At 33.3% G+C, this 16,097-nt stretch overlaps 5 protein-coding genes across 14 annotated transcripts; 3 read left to right on the forward strand and 2 right to left on the reverse strand.

The window, feature by feature from the left end:
- Window positions 1-888: 888 nt before the first annotated feature.
- Window positions 889-14,931, reverse strand: LOC143430354 (guanylate kinase). Of its 3 annotated transcripts, none has more exons than XM_076906585.1 (5): window positions 14,926-14,931; window positions 1,541-1,808; window positions 1,232-1,455; window positions 1,047-1,154; window positions 889-983 (listed from the first exon to the last, which is right to left on the reverse strand). In XM_076906585.1, the coding sequence occupies exons 2-5, from the start codon at window positions 1,795-1,797 to the stop codon at window positions 976-978; spliced, it is 597 nt and encodes a 198-aa protein (XP_076762700.1). In that variant the 5' UTR covers window positions 1,798-1,808; window positions 14,926-14,931; the 3' UTR covers window positions 889-975. The 3 variants fall into 3 exon arrangements, with proteins under 3 accessions (XP_076762700.1, XP_076762699.1, XP_076762698.1); XM_076906584.1 differs by lacking the exon at window positions 14,926-14,931 and adding an exon at window positions 2,600-2,734; XM_076906583.1 differs by lacking the exon at window positions 14,926-14,931 and adding an exon at window positions 1,921-2,069.
- On the reverse strand, window positions 3,978-8,647 carry LOC143430148 (ribosomal protein S6 kinase 2 beta). Of its 4 annotated transcripts, none has more exons than XM_076906155.1 (13): window positions 8,514-8,647; window positions 7,412-7,488; window positions 7,141-7,338; window positions 6,973-7,054; window positions 6,603-6,763; window positions 6,397-6,503; window positions 6,136-6,313; window positions 5,908-6,073; window positions 5,670-5,825; window positions 5,087-5,595; window positions 4,754-4,992; window positions 4,411-4,672; window positions 3,978-4,319 (listed from the first exon to the last, which is right to left on the reverse strand). In XM_076906155.1, the coding sequence occupies exons 2-13, from the start codon at window positions 7,463-7,465 to the stop codon at window positions 4,191-4,193; spliced, it is 2,241 nt and encodes a 746-aa protein (XP_076762270.1). In that variant the 5' UTR covers window positions 7,466-7,488; window positions 8,514-8,647; the 3' UTR covers window positions 3,978-4,190. The 4 variants fall into 4 exon arrangements, with proteins under 4 accessions (XP_076762270.1, XP_076762271.1, XP_076762269.1 ...); XM_076906156.1 differs by lacking the exon at window positions 8,514-8,647 and adding an exon at window positions 7,564-7,582; XM_076906154.1 differs by lacking the exon at window positions 8,514-8,647 and having other exon boundaries at window positions 7,412-7,769.
- On the forward strand, window positions 9,233-11,445 carry LOC143430344 (cyclin-K-like). 2 transcript variants are annotated; one of them, XM_076906566.1, is made up of 8 exons: window positions 9,233-9,595; window positions 9,664-9,795; window positions 9,867-9,972; window positions 10,055-10,112; window positions 10,185-10,357; window positions 10,446-10,589; window positions 10,672-11,103; window positions 11,332-11,445. In XM_076906566.1, exons 1-7 carry the CDS (start codon window positions 9,347-9,349, stop codon window positions 11,058-11,060), a joined length of 1,251 nt encoding a protein of 416 aa, XP_076762681.1. In that variant the 5' UTR covers window positions 9,233-9,346; the 3' UTR covers window positions 11,061-11,103; window positions 11,332-11,445. The 2 variants fall into 2 exon arrangements, with proteins under 2 accessions (XP_076762681.1, XP_076762680.1); XM_076906565.1 differs by lacking the exon at window positions 11,332-11,445 and having other exon boundaries at window positions 10,672-11,216.
- LOC143430345 (cyclin-K-like) lies at window positions 11,392-13,777 on the forward strand. 2 transcript variants are annotated; one of them, XM_076906567.1, is made up of 8 exons: window positions 11,392-11,445; window positions 11,905-12,132; window positions 12,201-12,332; window positions 12,412-12,517; window positions 12,586-12,643; window positions 12,717-12,889; window positions 12,978-13,124; window positions 13,212-13,777. In XM_076906567.1, the coding sequence occupies exons 2-8, from the start codon at window positions 11,914-11,916 to the stop codon at window positions 13,604-13,606; spliced, it is 1,230 nt and encodes a 409-aa protein (XP_076762682.1). In that variant the 5' UTR covers window positions 11,392-11,445; window positions 11,905-11,913; the 3' UTR covers window positions 13,607-13,777. The 2 variants fall into 2 exon arrangements, with proteins under 2 accessions (XP_076762682.1, XP_076762683.1); XM_076906568.1 differs by lacking the exon at window positions 11,392-11,445 and adding an exon at window positions 11,509-11,649.
- LOC143430342 (cyclin-K-like) lies at window positions 13,945-15,982 on the forward strand. 3 transcript variants are annotated; one of them, XM_076906563.1, is made up of 8 exons: window positions 13,946-14,096; window positions 14,280-14,507; window positions 14,576-14,707; window positions 14,786-14,891; window positions 14,962-15,019; window positions 15,093-15,265; window positions 15,355-15,501; window positions 15,583-15,982. In XM_076906563.1, exons 2-8 carry the CDS (start codon window positions 14,289-14,291, stop codon window positions 15,975-15,977), a joined length of 1,230 nt encoding a protein of 409 aa, XP_076762678.1. In that variant the 5' UTR covers window positions 13,946-14,096; window positions 14,280-14,288; the 3' UTR covers window positions 15,978-15,982. The 3 variants fall into 3 exon arrangements, with proteins under 3 accessions (XP_076762675.1, XP_076762678.1, XP_076762677.1); XM_076906560.1 differs by having other exon boundaries at window positions 13,945-14,096; window positions 14,576-14,891; XM_076906562.1 differs by having other exon boundaries at window positions 13,950-14,092; window positions 14,576-14,891.
- The last annotated feature ends 115 nt before the right edge of the window (window positions 15,983-16,097 follow it).

The raw sequence follows: 16,097 nt of genomic DNA on the forward strand, positions 1-16,097 counted from the left end.
TATGCATTATGAATTGAAGAACAAAAAGCAATTAGCATATAGAAATAGTAAAAAATTACAATTGCGTCTGTTATAATTGCGTTAAGTGGCAGTAAAATTAATAAAGAAGAATTGTAAGATTTTCGGAAAAGCAACATCTCGCACAGCTTAGAAAATCCTTAGCTATGCGAACGAGAAATATATAACAGTTTTCGATTTGTATATTCACAACCTATCATATACATCTCCACTTGTTCAATGCTATACACCGCGTCAAAACCTTCCGTGCGAGCCTCCTCTGAAGGTAGGTACAGCTTATTTTCTGATCACTTTGCGAATGTAAAAATAACTCTTATTCTTTACATATTTAACAAGCATATTGCGCAAAAATGTTTAGAAGTACTGAGAAAGTAGTTATTACTTTACAGATGAACCGAAATAGACAAAATCTAAAACTTCTCATACATTTAAAATAATAATCAATATTACATTTCGTAAATTTGTATGAAACATTTACACCACACATACGTAAACGAATAAGATTATATATACAGAACTGCAACGAAATTGGAAATATAACTTAATAAATAACTATATTTTATGCCTATCTATATACATAAACATATACATACACTCCACATAAACTGCAACAAAGTACGCGCATCCTCCACACATCCGTATTTCCTTATTTATAATTTTAATTAAATATTTTGTGATTTTCACTATACATTTCTTTAAAATTAAATCATATCAGGTTAAATGTTTATCATAGTATTAGGCATATATAACAAATTTGAAGTATCTGTAGATATTTTACACTTTCTCGATATTAAAGTAAACTTTTTTGTATAGAACTATTTACCTAAATTCGCTCCTCATTCTAGTACTTCAATCTTTGGACATAATTTCATTATACCCATTACTATAATTTATATGATTACATATAAAAATAATTAAAATCTAATATCAAAGTATATATTCTTAGGAAGTTTTTGCTTAATACCCTGCAAAATAGTAAGGCAACAAATATAATTATATAATACAATATAATATTAATTATTACATACCTGCTTCATCTTGTTTCAAATGTGACATTACGAACTCCCTTAGCTTTTCGTATGCCTTAGAAATATCATCATTTTCAATTACTATATCAAAATTACCAGGCTTATTACCTAAAACAATTGCAAAGTGCAGATATATATGTAACTTTTCATCTACTAAATAGTACTTAAAATATATTTATAGATACCATATTCTATCTCTGTTCTAGCGATAGATAATCTGCGTTGCAGAGTTTCCTCTGTCTCTGTTTTCCTACCCCTCAATCTCTTCTCCAATTCTTCAATGGACGGTGGCTTTATAAATACATAGAGTGGATTCAGGGAACTTTGTTTTATTTGCTTCACACCTTGCATTTCGATATCTAGCACACAAACTTTACCCGCTTGTTGCACATCTTCCACTGCATGTTTGCTGAGAACATTAACAAGAAAGATTTGAACACAATAGAACCGCAAGACTGATACGTTTTAATTTGTGATACGATTAAAGTTTTTACCTGGTGCCATACATATTTCCACTAAATGTAGCAGTTTCCAGAAATTCACCCCTCTCTATCTGTTTTCGCATTTTATCTTGAGTCGTAAAATAGTAATGCTTCCCGTCTTCCTCCCCTGGCCTGGGTGCTCTAGTGGTATGAGAAACAGAAAACCCGAATGTATCTGGAAATTCCTCGAAAAGCTTTTTTATCAATGTACTCTTTCCACTTCCTGAAGGGCCACACAAAACCAATGGACGAGGACCTTTATGAAGCATATTACAGGCACCTGAAAGCAAATGTGATCTTGTCAGAAAACTTAAATGATCATATTCACTATCAAATACACAACAGAATGCCACATACATATTTTCATTCGAGTGAATCGAATTATTTCGTACCTATTACCAGTGTTCTAAAATGCGCGAGTAGTTTCATAGCTGTACGTATTTGTAATTCAATTAACTTTCACAGTATCACCGATGAAACCGTGTAAATGTACACGTGTATCTACGTATTGGCGATGAAACGCATAAAAATCAACCATTCGACAGCTTAAACACACAAGTAAATACAGTCGTAAATAATCGAAAACACGGTAGATCGTAAACACCGGAAGCATTATAATTGTACGAATAATTGGAACAAAAATTAAGCGCGTAATATAAAGTGAAAATTCACTGTACGCGATTGTTACAGTATTTGTCTTCACAGTGCACCGAGATTCTTAGACGCGGTGGGATAGAATTAAAATGCGGTATCTTTAGAATATTGATTTCTGGAAGGAAAACGTGTCATAAATTGTGCAAGGAACTTTATGGGAAAGCTAATCGAACGCGTTTAAAAGATACTACGACGCCAAATTACTTTCGTTCTAAAATGCTCGTAGTATCTCGTTTATTGTAAATGCATGCACGTTACGAATTTTTATGAGTCGCATTGGATAAGAATTAAGGAAAAGAACGGTTCGAAAACACAGTTTGCCTTCGTTAACGGTATTAGAACCACCTTCCTCTGCTGGCTTTTTACAGTTTCATGAGCGAACGATAAATTTAACGAACACTTGATAGTTTCTCTCACCTTTAAAAGTAATTGAACTTGAAAAATGAATAAAAACCACTGGAAAACGTGGCAGAACTCTACAAAATAAAGCAGAAAGATCCTCGCTCGGGAACAAACAGCTACCACGTTTTCGTTTAATAATAAGCGCATGCGCGTACGCTGCCGCATTGTGGATAAAAAGTACTGCGAGCATGTCCCGTGCCGTGCAAATTGACGCAAATTATATCGAAACTAATAGAAATTAAATATGTAAGTACATTTTTTCTAACAAATAGAACGTTCTTTATTATCTGTATTATATCGTTTTGAAGTTGTCACGTATAAGAACTTTGATAAACATATTTTAACTTTAATAAGATGTACGTGTCATTCATAACATATTTTATTTACCATGCTCTATGTTTGTTGTGAAATAATTAATCTTATTGCACGCAATATTTCGAAAATAGTTCAAATATGTTTTATCATTGTATCAGTTGTGCATATAATAATTAGTTTGATAATGGAAACATAAATCCTTCTCATGTTTGTAAACTACGTATACACAATAAGTTTTTATACATAGTATCACAACTATCCTGCTTCTCAAATAGTTATCCATTATATTATGATTAAAATTAGAATGCATAATTAAAATGGAAACTATTTAGTCGTTTCAATTGCATTTATTAAGTAAAATTGTTTTATTATATACAATTAATAATTTATTTAACAAAGTATTGATCAAAAATTGAAGTAATTATACTTCATTCTTAAACTTTATATCATATATATATATATATATATATAAATTTGTTCACATATATTTTTATATTATTTTTAATATTTAAATGATAACCATGTATAGTACAGATTATAAGATTTTTAAATTTCTGTGACATTCCATTTTTATATCATATTAACCCATCATGGACAGAATTTGTAAACTCTATGCATTACGATGCCATTTCCCACGTTCAAGATCATTGTACGAATCCATCACATAGATTCTAATACACATGAATTTGTGCTGGACCAGTTTTTGTTTACTGATCAGTGTGAAAATTTTAAAAGTTATCGCCAGAAGTTACATTATTAAGATTATAACAACAACACACATATAAGTTCAACAAGTGTTGGACAAGTCCGAAAAGAAATAGGAAAGCGTCGCGTCGTCCCTGACGGGTTAAAGTCGAAAATATGATTTTAAATACATATTTCTTATTCTATATACATACAGGAAGAACAATGGTAATCTGGGGAATTTTAGAAATTGCTGGAAAATAAAAATATTTCCATCACACAAGTCTGTATCTCTGCTTGCTTCCCGTTTTTTTCGAAAGCAGAGCAGAATCGCACTATTATTTTCCTTTTTTTTAAAAGCGAAACATTCGCTAATTCTTACCACTGTTCTCTAAACCAGGATAAAGATGATTTTGGTGATACGAATTATACCAATAAATAATGGAACACTTTTATAAAATTAGTATATACTAGCTACATTTGAACATTGCACGAATAATACTAGATATCGACAAAATATAGTCTTTTCATATACGCAATCACATATGTAATCCATAGTTTCATGCATTTCCCTTACTTTTCGATAATAGAGAGTAGACGATTTGTTTTAAACTTCGGTAGGGCCAGCAGGTTTAGCTTGTGTTCTTCGTCGTGCCAATTCAGACATGACGACTGGGCCGATATGAGGCGATCGTGGACTACTAGACATAGCTCTATACGTTGCTGCTACTGCTCTCTAAACGGCAGATATTGCATTTATATAATTAATTTAGTTCTTAAATACATTTCAAATAAATATATATATATCTTAAACAAGTGCGCTATACCTTTAGGCTATATGGATCCCTAATACTATCAGGTAATACTTTCTGAGGAAGACGATGCCGATTGGCAATCCAGGGATATTTTAATATGGCAGCTGCGGTAGGCCTTCGGTTAGGATCGACGTGTAACATTCTTTTAACCAATTCTTTAGCTTCGTTCGAAATTTGACACCAAATACCACTGTCAACGTCAATATAACCTGGTCCAATACGGTCTAATATATCTGTTGCACTGTCACCAGGACTATTACGAAATGGCGTGTATCTGAAACACGTAAATGTAGTCGTTTGCTTTCAAAAATATCTTGAAATTTAAATAAAATCAAAGATATCTTAATTATCTTACCCGGATAGCATAATGTATAACAATACACCTAGTGACCAGATATCACATGCCGCATCGTATCCTTGGCGTTTCAACACTTCCGGTGCTACAAAATTTGCTGTGTAACAAGGCGTCATTAGTAAACCATTTTCCGCCCGTAATTGTTTCGCGAAACCAAGATCGCATAAACAGAGCGTATTCGGATCATCCCCCGGCTTTGAGTACAATATATTAGATGGTTTTAAATCTCTATGAACGACCTACCGATTACGTAAATTAGATTAAGTTTGACCAATGAACCGAACACAATACAAGCGCAAAATCTATGAAAATAATAAATAAACAGATAATTACGCCATTCTCATGAAGATAATTGACTACACTGGCTATCGTGTACATTACTTCGGCGGCTTCTCTTTCCGTGAGATTACGTCTTTGCAACAATCTATCAAGTAGTTCACCGCCTCGTAACAATTCTAGCACAAGATAAGCTCGCGTATCGTCTTCGTGGACTGCTCTCAAAGTAACAATGTGCGGATGCCTCCCATATCGGAGCAGGATTTCTATTTCCTCCGTTGGATCTCTTTTTGATTTTTCTATCACCTTCACAGCGTATTCTAATTTCGAAGCTTTATGAACAGCTAAGTAAACAATGCTGTAGCTTCCTTTACCTATTTCTTGTTTAAATTCGTATTCATCGGTCACGGAAATCGGGCTCACATATGTTGGAAACGTTCCACTGAGACTATCACAGTTTTTGCATTCAGGACTTTTAACGTGATCCTCGAGAAGGCACGGCGCGACGAAACTGAACCCACGAAATAATTCGTGAGCATTAGCACTTGGTGGTACCCCAGGAGAATCTTAAACATTTTTCACGTCTAAAGTAACTGTCTCGATTTATATTAATATGTTGTATACAGAATGCACGTTATACCTTTCGGTGTTTTACATGTAAATTCGCTATCAAAATAAAATGCATCATCCTCTTGGCTAACAGCTGGTTTAAAAGGAGGTTTGATCTCTTTTCTGTACAACGCATCCCAATCGATTGTCGCAAAAAATACGTGACTTTTTATTTCCTCTACTCCACCTAAAGTAACAAAATATACGAGGTATTACAGTAAAACATTGAGTTTTGTAAAAGGGAAAGTACAGGGTGATTAATTAATTACCAGATCCGAGTCTGTTTACAGGTTTTCTTTTAAACAGTACTCTAAGAAGTGCCTGTGCCTCGGGTGAAATATTCATTGGCATTTCGAGTTTCGCTTTTAAGATCTGCGTCATTGTTTCTTTACGATTTGCACCTTGAAACGGAAGAGCCCCAGTTAACATTTCGAACTGAAAATTAAAAATTTATTTAGAATTCAGCGAAAGTAAAATTATCACCAAATGCAACTAACCATAAGCACACCAAAACTCCACCAATCGGCAGCAAATGAATGCCCTTTTCTGGATACTATTTCAGGAGCCATATATTCTACAGTACCGCAAAATGAGTATGTTTTACAATCGTCTAAAGGCTGTTTGCTTAAACCAAAATCGGTTAAGCAAATATGACCTTCGGTATCAAGCAAAATACTGTTGTACACAAAACAAATATCATGAATTTCGTAATATAATATTAGAACAGTTAAATAATCAACAGATAATGTAGTACGAACTTTTCTGGCTTGAGGTCTCTATAAATAATTCCAAGTTTATGTATGTGATCCAGTGCAAGAGCGAGTTCTGCTAAATAAAATTTTACATCATCCTCAGTAAACATTAGCTAGAACAATAATTACAAAGTAAATCAACTTAGTGAGACGAGTATGCCATTCATACTGAATACATTGTACATTAGTAGACATATAAAATTAAGAGGTACCTCTTTGGCTAATCTTGAAAATAAATCGCCACCCCTTAAAAAATCTAAAATTAAATACAGATTGCCTTCTGTTTGGAATGCATAGTGTAACCGGACGATGAATGGATGCTCAACATCCACCAGTATGTTCCTTTCCATTTTCGTTCTAACTCTATCCCGAACTAAGAGAATATTGCAACATTAAACCACTTAAACAAAAAGAGAGAAATAACTTATAAGATATATAATAACTTGAGATTTGCTCTGAAAATTCCTTCCATAAATTTGAACAAAAATTGCTATATTTGCCATAAAAGTAATGTTTACTATAACGATCTCCATACTTTTAAAACTTTCAGAGCCACCCTCGTACACATAATTTATTAAGTACCTTTCAATGTTGCCTTCTTCAACACTTTCATGGCATAAAGTGTTCCACTATCCTTTCCCATAACTTTCCTCACTAGGAATACCTGAATAATATACAAATTTTATTATATGAAACATCGCACTTCATTTATAATTTACTTATTGATTGATTGGTAATAATATTGAATACCTTGCCAAAGGACCCTTGGCCCAAAACTTTGAGCAGTTCAAACTGAGACGGATCCGCCTTCTCATGGCCATCCCTAACAACTTCGCGCACCTCTATCTCATGCGACTCAGAGCACCCATTCGAAGGTGGTTCAACAACATTTTCCTGAGTTATCATCACTTCCTCCTGGGACTCTCCTTGTAGAATATCTACATCTTGCTAAAGAATTATAACTCGAATGAATTGCTGTTACGTTGACTAGGGTTTTAAGGGATACGAAAAAAAACAATACCTTCTCGATTATATGTTGCTCGGACCAAGGAACTGTCAAATTTGCCAACGGCATTATATTCGACGTCGTGTTATTATCTGTGAAATTGTAGATGGTTTCGTAAAATATACTTGCGTGCGCGGTCGTCATAAATTAACATTTAGTTGTATTACGAAGGCGCAACGTAGTTCAGCCACAAAATACAAGCGAAGATACAAAGCGTTACGGGAGTTCGCGGTAAATTGATAGACGCATGTACAGCGTGTACCAGTCTGGTACGTAGTATTGACCACAGATAACGCGTTAAACTAAAGGCATTCAAACCAGATCTTGACGCAAACCGGAAACACCTGCTTTGTAGCTTTAAATAAAGTCGAACAAAATGGCTGCTTTTCAACAAACTTTTACCGTGCGCTTGTATGAAAATGTTTAACTTACGCGTTTGAGACAAATATATATCTGCGGTAACGTTACGGTACAATAATATTTTAGATTAAACATACGTGGATATTACGTTGAAACAAATTTGTTGTACAGAATAATTAGATTTAGAGCGAAGACGCACAGATGCCTCAAGAAAACGAATATCGTAAGGAAAATTGCCAAAGAATTAGTATTATTAGTATAAGTCATCGAATTGAACTTCTTTGAGTGTTATGCTAGAAATTGACGTTTCGAAATTTATTACACTATATTCGTTTTTTTAACGCACCTGTGTTCTTGGCTTAAGAGTTCATCTACACTTTAAGTTATTGATTTGTCAACGGGAAAAAGACAAACTGCGAAGGATACTAAGTAATAAGGCACAGATAACGTATAATATGATAAATATTGACACATTGAAAGCGACGTATAGAAAAAAGTACAATTATATTTTATTATCAGTTCAATTATTTCTCTTATTATTATTATGTAGTTTGCAAGCATATATATTTTTAACATAACAAGTGTTACAAATATCACTTAAAGAAAAAGAAGGAATTTAAATTATTTATTTTATAAAAGTATAGAAGAACACACATGAAATATTTCCTTACATCCAACGAGTGCAAATAATAATTTGAAAGCGTACAGAATACATTTGAAATTAGATATAAATAAATGCTGTGATAAATCAACTTACTATATAGAATAATTAAGATTAAGAGCGACGATACAAGTGCCTTGTTAGATAATTATAACTGAAGAATGAGAAAAATTGGAACAGATGTTCTAATCACGTTTAATTCAGTGTAAATGTCGAAAAATGTCGGGTATTAACGTTTCAACAACTGTTATAGTGCCTGCTTTTCCTGGCACACCTGTATTCCTGGCTTAGAAAGTCACCTTTATACCTTTGCGTTATCGATTTGTTAGCAAACAAACGACTGAAAAAATAAACTGAGAAGTGCGCATTAATAAGATACAGATAACGTACATTGCGATAACAATTAACATATTTCAGAAGCATTATAAAGAGAATTCTGCAACATCAAATATTATGTTGAACAACTAATTATTCAAGAAAATGAAATAGAAAAAAAATCCACTTGGCCCGTAAAACATAAAAGAAAAATATGTTTCTTAGCTCTCTGTATAGATGTCGAACGAGTAAATTCATAGTGTGATATGGTACATTCGTGGATAGACAACCCATTTTATGCGACTTCCTGTCCCCATGTTCTGAATTACCGATCGAGCCGAAGAACCGCGAGCTTTTTTCTGCCCTCTGGATTTCGGAGAGGGCAATTCAGAAATAGTAGTAGAGTTCCTACTTTGTAAAAAAAAAGTATTACTTACAACAAGTCGTACAGTATCCAATATATTGTAATGGTTAACACTGGTTTTTTTAACTATTTAATTAAACTATTGCTTATTCAAAATTACATTTAACAGCAAAATGTATCCCAATGACATAACCTTATCGACGTGATATCAATTTGCATAAAATTGTTTATGCAACTGTGAAGTTGTCACATGTCAATTATTCTTTTCAAGAACATAAAAATGCCATGCTGGTATTACGAGAAGAAAGAATTAAAGAATACACCTTCCATTCAAGATGGAATTGATTACGAAACGGAATGCAGATACAGAAAAGAGAGTGTTAGATTTATTATTCATATGAGTATAAAAATGAATTTAGGGTGTAATACGATGGCAACCGGTGCCGTTTATTTCCACAGATTTTACATGTTTCATTCGTTTAAAAATTTCCCAAGATACGTAAGTATTTATGAGCAAATATATTTTAATTCGTAATATAGATATTTTATATTTCATCTAACATATAGGTGACAGCATGCTGTTGTTTGTTTCTGGCAGGCAAAGTAGAAGAAACTCCAAAGAAATGTAAGGATATCATCGAAACAGCAATGTCTTTGTTGACTGAACAAAAATTCATGACATTTGGTGAAGACCCAAAGGTAGACTCAAATTTTATATCACTCAAAGTATTATTTCTGTGCAAATCTTTTCACTTTTATATCTCTTTCAGGAAGAGATCATGACACTAGAAAAAATTTTGTTACAAACTATTAAATTTGATTTGCAAGTTGAACATCCATACAGTTATTTGTTAAAATATGCAAAATGTCTTAAAGGTTGGTACCTTAATACAAAGTATTTATCAACATTAAAATGTGTATGTAAGTAACAGAATAAAATGTCTGTAATGTGTTACAGGTAATAAACATAAATTGCATATAATGGTTCAAGCAGCTTGGACACTTATTAATGACAGGTAAAGATAGTTTGTTGCAATTATACTTTAGCTTTATCAGAGTATGTTATCTGCATGCCTCTTCGTTTACAGTTTGTGCACTACATTATCACTACAGTGGGAACCAGAAATTATAGCTGTTGCACTGATGTACTTAGCTGGAAAGCTAAGCAAATTTGAAGTGGTAGACTGGAATGGAAGGCTACCAAAACACTTACAGTGGTGGGATATGTTTGTTGAAGATATTACTATGGATCTTTTAGAAGGTTCTTCAAGGAAACCACTTATTTTATCCATCAATTTAAAAGACATATATGAATGTGATTTTTATACATGTTCTTTTATTGTTGTCAGACATATGTCACCAAGTATTAGATTTATTTTCACAAGGTAATAACACAAAACCACCAGATTCACCACCACTAACGCCATCTAGTGAACCATGTAAAGATAAAACTACAACACCTTCCACAGAATCAGCATCTACTACACCAAATGGTATGTACAATAAAAAAGTAAATGTTTCACCGATGTTATACTTAAAGATCGAAGTAAATGTTCTATTAATATTATGTTGTAGTTAATATTACGCCAGGAAAAATTGAAGCAGCCACCATTTCTGCGAATGGATGTACAACTACAGATACTACAGATTCAACCAAGCCAATAGATGCACCACCACATTTTCCAACATATCCAACCAATTTTGCACCCAGCAATATCAACTATCCTCCAGCATTTCTTCCAGCAAATATTTCTGTACCTCCACCGCCTGTAAATACAATGAATCACATTGTTCCACCCATGCATCACATAAGTCCCTCTGGTACTGTTAGACCTGTACCACCAGCGCCTACTACAACTCAAACGCCATTTCAACCATATCCCTATGCAACGAACGCATCATATTTTCCTCCAAATAATTCAGTACCAGCTACTCCGCAAACATATTATCAAACGCAACCTTAACACATACAAATTTCGTAACGTTAAGAATGTGAAGTTCATTTGTGTAAGTATTATTATTACAGTTAAATGCAGCATTACCATGAAAATAATTTAATTTTTGTAAATATTGTACATATGTAAGGTTTATTATTGACAATAGTATTTAATTATAAACGTTTTGTATTATCAATATTAACCTATTACAATTTATATTCTAAGTAAGGAAAATGAGAGAAGATTTTCATAAAATTTTACCAACTTTATATATAATGATTCTCTTTGTTAAAACAAGTCCCCAGAGAACTGTTACGACCATTCTGTGACGAGTCGGTAATAATGCAAGTGACACTAATTTGGCACGGCAGCTCTAGAATCCCTGAATTTCGAGAACACAAAAATACATTGGGTGAGTGGTCTATTATACACTTTGTCAGTGGCAATATATTCATAGTGAATGTGAACAGAGTGTTGATATTTTTGTTTATGTATAACAAACAATTTTAACGTAATAGTATAATTCATTTTTTAATTGTCGTTTAATCTGAAGAAGCATATGTGTTCAGATTAGAACGTTTAAAGTAGTGAATGAAAATCAATGTTCTAATCGTTGGTAAATATTCTAACCTAATTCAGAGTTTCTAGTACATGACGGAAGTTTTATTACTTATAATTGGCATAGTTACCTATATAGTATTATAGTGGTTAATAGTGACTTCCTCTTGAATCTATTAAAATATGATAGGTTTAAACTGATATCCAATAACAAAATGTTTTACAATGATATAACCCTACTGATGTGATATCTACTTACATAAATTTCTTTATATAACTGCAAATTTATCAGACATCAATTATTCTTTTCAAGAACATAAAAATGCCATGCTGGTATTATAAGAAGAAAGAACTAAAAAATACACCTTCCATTCAAGATGGAATTGATTATGAAACGGAATGCAGATACAGGAAAGAAGGTGCTAGGTTCATTATCGACATGGGCACGAAAATGGATTTGGGATACAATACAATGGCAACTGGTGCTGTTTATTTCCACAGGTTTTACATGTTTCATTCATTTAAGAATTTCCCAAGATATGTAAGTATCTGTGAGCTAGTGGATTTTAATTTATGATATAGATATTTTATACTTTGTTTAACACATAGGTGACAGCATGCTGTTGTTTATTTCTGGCAGGCAAAGTAGAAGAAACTCCAAAGAAATGTAAGGATATTATCAAGACTGCAAAGTCTCTGTTGACTGAACAAAAGTTTATGACATTTGGAGAAAATCCAAAGGTAGATTTTTCAAATTTGATATCACTTAAATTAAATATATTTGTGCAAAGAAGTTTTTTCAGTTTTATATCTCTTTCAGGAAGAGGTCATGACGCTAGAAAGAATTTTGTTACAAACTATTAAATTTGATTTACAAGTTGAGCACCCGTATAGCTATTTGTTGAAATATGTAAAATGTCTTAAAGGTATTAATATGCGGTATTTATAAATTTAATACACTTTTACAAATAACAATAAAAAAATTATGTTACAGGTGATAAACATAAATTGCACAAAATGGTTCAAACAGCTTGGACATTTGTTAATGATAGGTGGAGATATTTTACTATTATTTCAAAATTAATTATATCAGGATATGTTATCTACATGTCTCTTCCTTTGCAGTTTATGCACCACGTTATCACTACAGTGGGAACCAGAAATTATTGCTGTTGCACTGATGTACTTAGCTGGAAAGCTAAGTAAATTTGAAGTGGTGGACTGGAATGGAAGACAGCCAAAACACTTAAGGTGGTGGGATATGTTTGTTGAAGATGTTACTATGGATCTTTTAGAAGGTTTTTCAAGAATATCATTTCTCTTATCCATTAACGCGGAAAGTAGTAACGAACGTCATTTTTATACATATTGTTTTATTTTTTTCAGACATTTGTCACCAAGTGTTAGATTTGTACTCACAAGCCAATAACACAAAACCACCGGATTCACCACCACTAATTCCATCTATTGAACCATGTAGAGATAGACCCATTACAGCACCTCCTACAGAATCAGCATCTACTACACCAAATGGTATGTATAATAAAAAAGAAACATTTTTCCACTAATAATAAATAATAGTTGAAATAAATATTATATCTTATTAATATTATGTTACAGTTAATATTCCTCCAGGAAATGTAGAAGCAGCTGCAGTTCCTACAAATGGATGCCCAACTACAGATACTACAGATTCAATAAAGCCAATGGATGTACCACCGCACTTTCCAACGTATCCACCAAATTTTGCGCCCAGCAACATCGCCTATCCGCCGAACTTTCCTCCGGCAAATGTTTCTGTACCTCCGCCACCTGTAAACACAATGAATCACATCGTTCCGCCTATGCATCACATGGTACCCTCAGGTACCATCAGACCTGCACCACCTGCTCCTACTACTGCACAAACGCCGTTCCAACCGTATCCCTATGCAACAAACGCATCGTATTTCCCTCCAAATGCTCCAGTACCTCCGGCACCTGCACCGCGGGCGTATTATCCGCCACCACCTTAACACACACAAATATGTTAGATTAAAAAGTGCGATGTTCAGTTGTTTAAATACTATTAATATAATTAAAAATAGCATTACTATGGAAATAATAATTGAATTCCTGTAAATATTGTAAATATGTAAGGTCTATTATTAATAATAATATTTAACTATAATCATTTTATATTATCAATATCCACCTGGAACGATTCCTTATCCCCAGCAGTTTAAAAGCCTGTGTCGAATCGGTAACGTTGCGAGTGACACTAAAATGGTAAAACAGCTGTAGAACCACCAATTACCACGGGCACAAAAATGCATCGGATGAGCGGTCTATCCCATACTTAATCGATGGTAAAATCTTTGCGGTGGACAGGAATAGATTGTTGCTATTCCTGTTTATATGAAACAATTTTAAAATATTAATATAATTGTAATTTGGTCAGAAGTATTATACGTGTTTATTGAAGACCCATTAAACTAGTGAAAAAAATCAACGTTCTGAACGTTGGTAAATATTCTAACCCACTTTAGATTTTAATTAATAACAATAATATTTCTTATTTAAAGTAATTAGCTCAATTTTCTGTATAAATTTATATTGAATAACGATGTATTTCAATGACATAATCCTATTGATGAATTATCTACTTATGTAAAATTGCATAACTATGAATCAATTACTCTTTTCAAGAACATAAAAATGCCATGCTGGTATTATAAGAAGAAAGAACTAAAGAATACACCTTCCATTCAAGATGGAATTGATTACGAAACGGAATGCAGATACAGGAAAGAAGGTGCTAGGTTCATTATCGATATGGGCACGAAAATGGATTTAGGATATAATACAATGGCAACTGGTGCCGTTTATTTCCACAGATTTTACATGTTTCATTCGTTTAAAAATTTCCCAAGATACGTAAGTATTTATGAGCAAATATATTTTAATTCGTAATATAGATATTTTATATTTCATCTAACATATAGGTGACAGCATGCTGTTGTTTATTTCTGGCAGGCAAAGTAGAAGAGACTCCAAAGAAATGTAAGGATATTATCAAGACTGCGAAATCTTTGTTGACTGAACAAAAGTTTATGACATTTGGGGAAAACCCAAAGGTAGACTTCCCAAATTTGATATCACTGAAAGTATTGTTTTTGTGCAAAGAAATCTTTTCAGTTTTATATCTCTTCCAGGAAGAGGTCATGACGCTAGAAAGAATTTTGTTACAAACTATTAAGTTTGATTTACAAGTTGAGCACCCGTATAGCTATTTGTTGAAATATGTAAAATGTCTTAAAGGTATTAATATATGGTATTTATAAATTTAATACACCTTTACAAATAACAATAAAAAATTTATATGTTACAGGTGATAAACATAAATTGCACAAAATGGTTCAAACAGCTTGGACATTTGTTAATGATAGGTGGAGATATTTTACTATTATTTCAAAATTAATTATATCGGGATATGTTATCTACATGTCTCTTCCTTTGCAGTTTATGCACCACGTTATCACTACAGTGGGAACCAGAAATTATTGCTGTTGCACTGATGTACTTAGCTGGAAAGTTAAGCAAATGTGAAGTGGTGGATTGGAATGGAAGACAACCAAAACACTTAAGGTGGTGGGATATGTTTGTTGAAGATGTTACTATGGATCTTTTAGAAGGTTCTCCAGGAAATTTATATTATCTATTTATTTGATGCATCAATATAGAAAGCACATATGAAACAGAATTCCTGTTTTATTTTTTTTAGACATATGTCATCAAGTGTTAGATTTATATTCACAAGCTAATAACACAAAACCACCGGATTCACCACCACTAATACCATCTAATGAACCATGTAAGGATAGACCTATAACAGCACCTCCCACAGAATCAGCATCTACTACACCAAATGGTATGTACACTAAAAAATACACATTTTAACAGTACTATAAAGAAAGATCGAAGTAAATGTTCTATTAACATTATGTTGTAGTTAATATTACTCCAGGAAAAGTCGAAGCAGCTACAGTCGCCGCAAATGGATGCCCAGCTGCAGATACTACAGATTCAATAAAGCCATTGGATGTACCGCCACACTTTCCAACATATCCAGCCAATTTCCCACCCAGCAATATAAGTTACCCTCCAGCATTTCCTCCGGCAAATGTTTCCGTACCCCCGCCACCTGTAAATACAATGAATCACATTGTTCCGCCAATGCATCATATGGGTACCTCTGGTACCATCAGACCTGCACCGCCTACTCCGACTACGACGCAAACGCCGTTCCCACCATATCCGTATGCAACAAATGCATCATATTTTCCTCCAAATACTCCAGTACCTCCGGCACCTACACCCCGGACGTATTATCCACCACAACCTTAACACATACAAAGTGATACTAAGAACATGGAGTTTATTTGCGTAAGTACTATTATTATAATTAAAGTAGCATTACCATGAAAATAATAATTGAATTCTTGTACATATTGTAAATACGTGAGG

Source organism: Xylocopa sonorina, chromosome 13 (assembly GCF_050948175.1).
Source record: "Xylocopa sonorina isolate GNS202 chromosome 13, iyXylSono1_principal, whole genome shotgun sequence".
NCBI classification, from domain to species: Eukaryota; Metazoa; Arthropoda; class Insecta; order Hymenoptera; family Apidae; genus Xylocopa; species Xylocopa sonorina.

Coding starts and splice junctions, on each gene's coding strand:
- LOC143430345 (XM_076906567.1), top strand. CDS start 11,914: ATGCCATGCTGGTATTATAAGAAGAAAGAACTAAAAAATACACCTTCC. Junction 12,644..12,716: donor TGGACATTTGTTAATGATAG/GTGGAGATATTT, acceptor CTTCCTTTGCAG/TTTATGCACCACGTTATCAC. Junction 12,890..12,977: donor TACTATGGATCTTTTAGAAG/GTTTTTCAAGAA, acceptor TATTTTTTTCAG/ACATTTGTCACCAAGTGTTA.
- LOC143430148 (XM_076906154.1), bottom strand. CDS start 7,540: ATGACGACCGCGCACGCAAGTATATTTTACGAAACCATCTACAATTTC. Junction 6,314..6,396: donor AGAGACCTCAAGCCAGAAAA/GTTCGTACTACA, acceptor TGTGTACAACAG/TATTTTGCTTGATACCGAAG. Junction 5,826..5,907: donor TGTAAACAGACTCGGATCTG/GTAATTAATTAA, acceptor TTGTTACTTTAG/GTGGAGTAGAGGAAATAAAA.
- LOC143430344 (XM_076906566.1), top strand. CDS start 9,347: ATGTCAATTATTCTTTTCAAGAACATAAAAATGCCATGCTGGTATTAC. Junction 10,358..10,445: donor TACTATGGATCTTTTAGAAG/GTTCTTCAAGGA, acceptor TATTGTTGTCAG/ACATATGTCACCAAGTATTA. Junction 10,590..10,671: donor AGCATCTACTACACCAAATG/GTATGTACAATA, acceptor ATTATGTTGTAG/TTAATATTACGCCAGGAAAA.
- LOC143430342 (XM_076906560.1), top strand. CDS start 14,289: ATGCCATGCTGGTATTATAAGAAGAAAGAACTAAAGAATACACCTTCC. Junction 15,020..15,092: donor TGGACATTTGTTAATGATAG/GTGGAGATATTT, acceptor CTTCCTTTGCAG/TTTATGCACCACGTTATCAC. Junction 15,266..15,354: donor TACTATGGATCTTTTAGAAG/GTTCTCCAGGAA, acceptor TATTTTTTTTAG/ACATATGTCATCAAGTGTTA.
- LOC143430354 (XM_076906583.1), bottom strand. CDS start 1,957: ATGAAACTACTCGCGCATTTTAGAACACTGGTAATAG. Junction 1,456..1,540: donor GGAAATATGTATGGCACCAG/GTAAAAACTTTA, acceptor TAATGTTCTCAG/CAAACATGCAGTGGAAGATG. Junction 1,155..1,231: donor TAGAACAGAGATAGAATATG/GTATCTATAAAT, acceptor CAATTGTTTTAG/GTAATAAGCCTGGTAATTTT.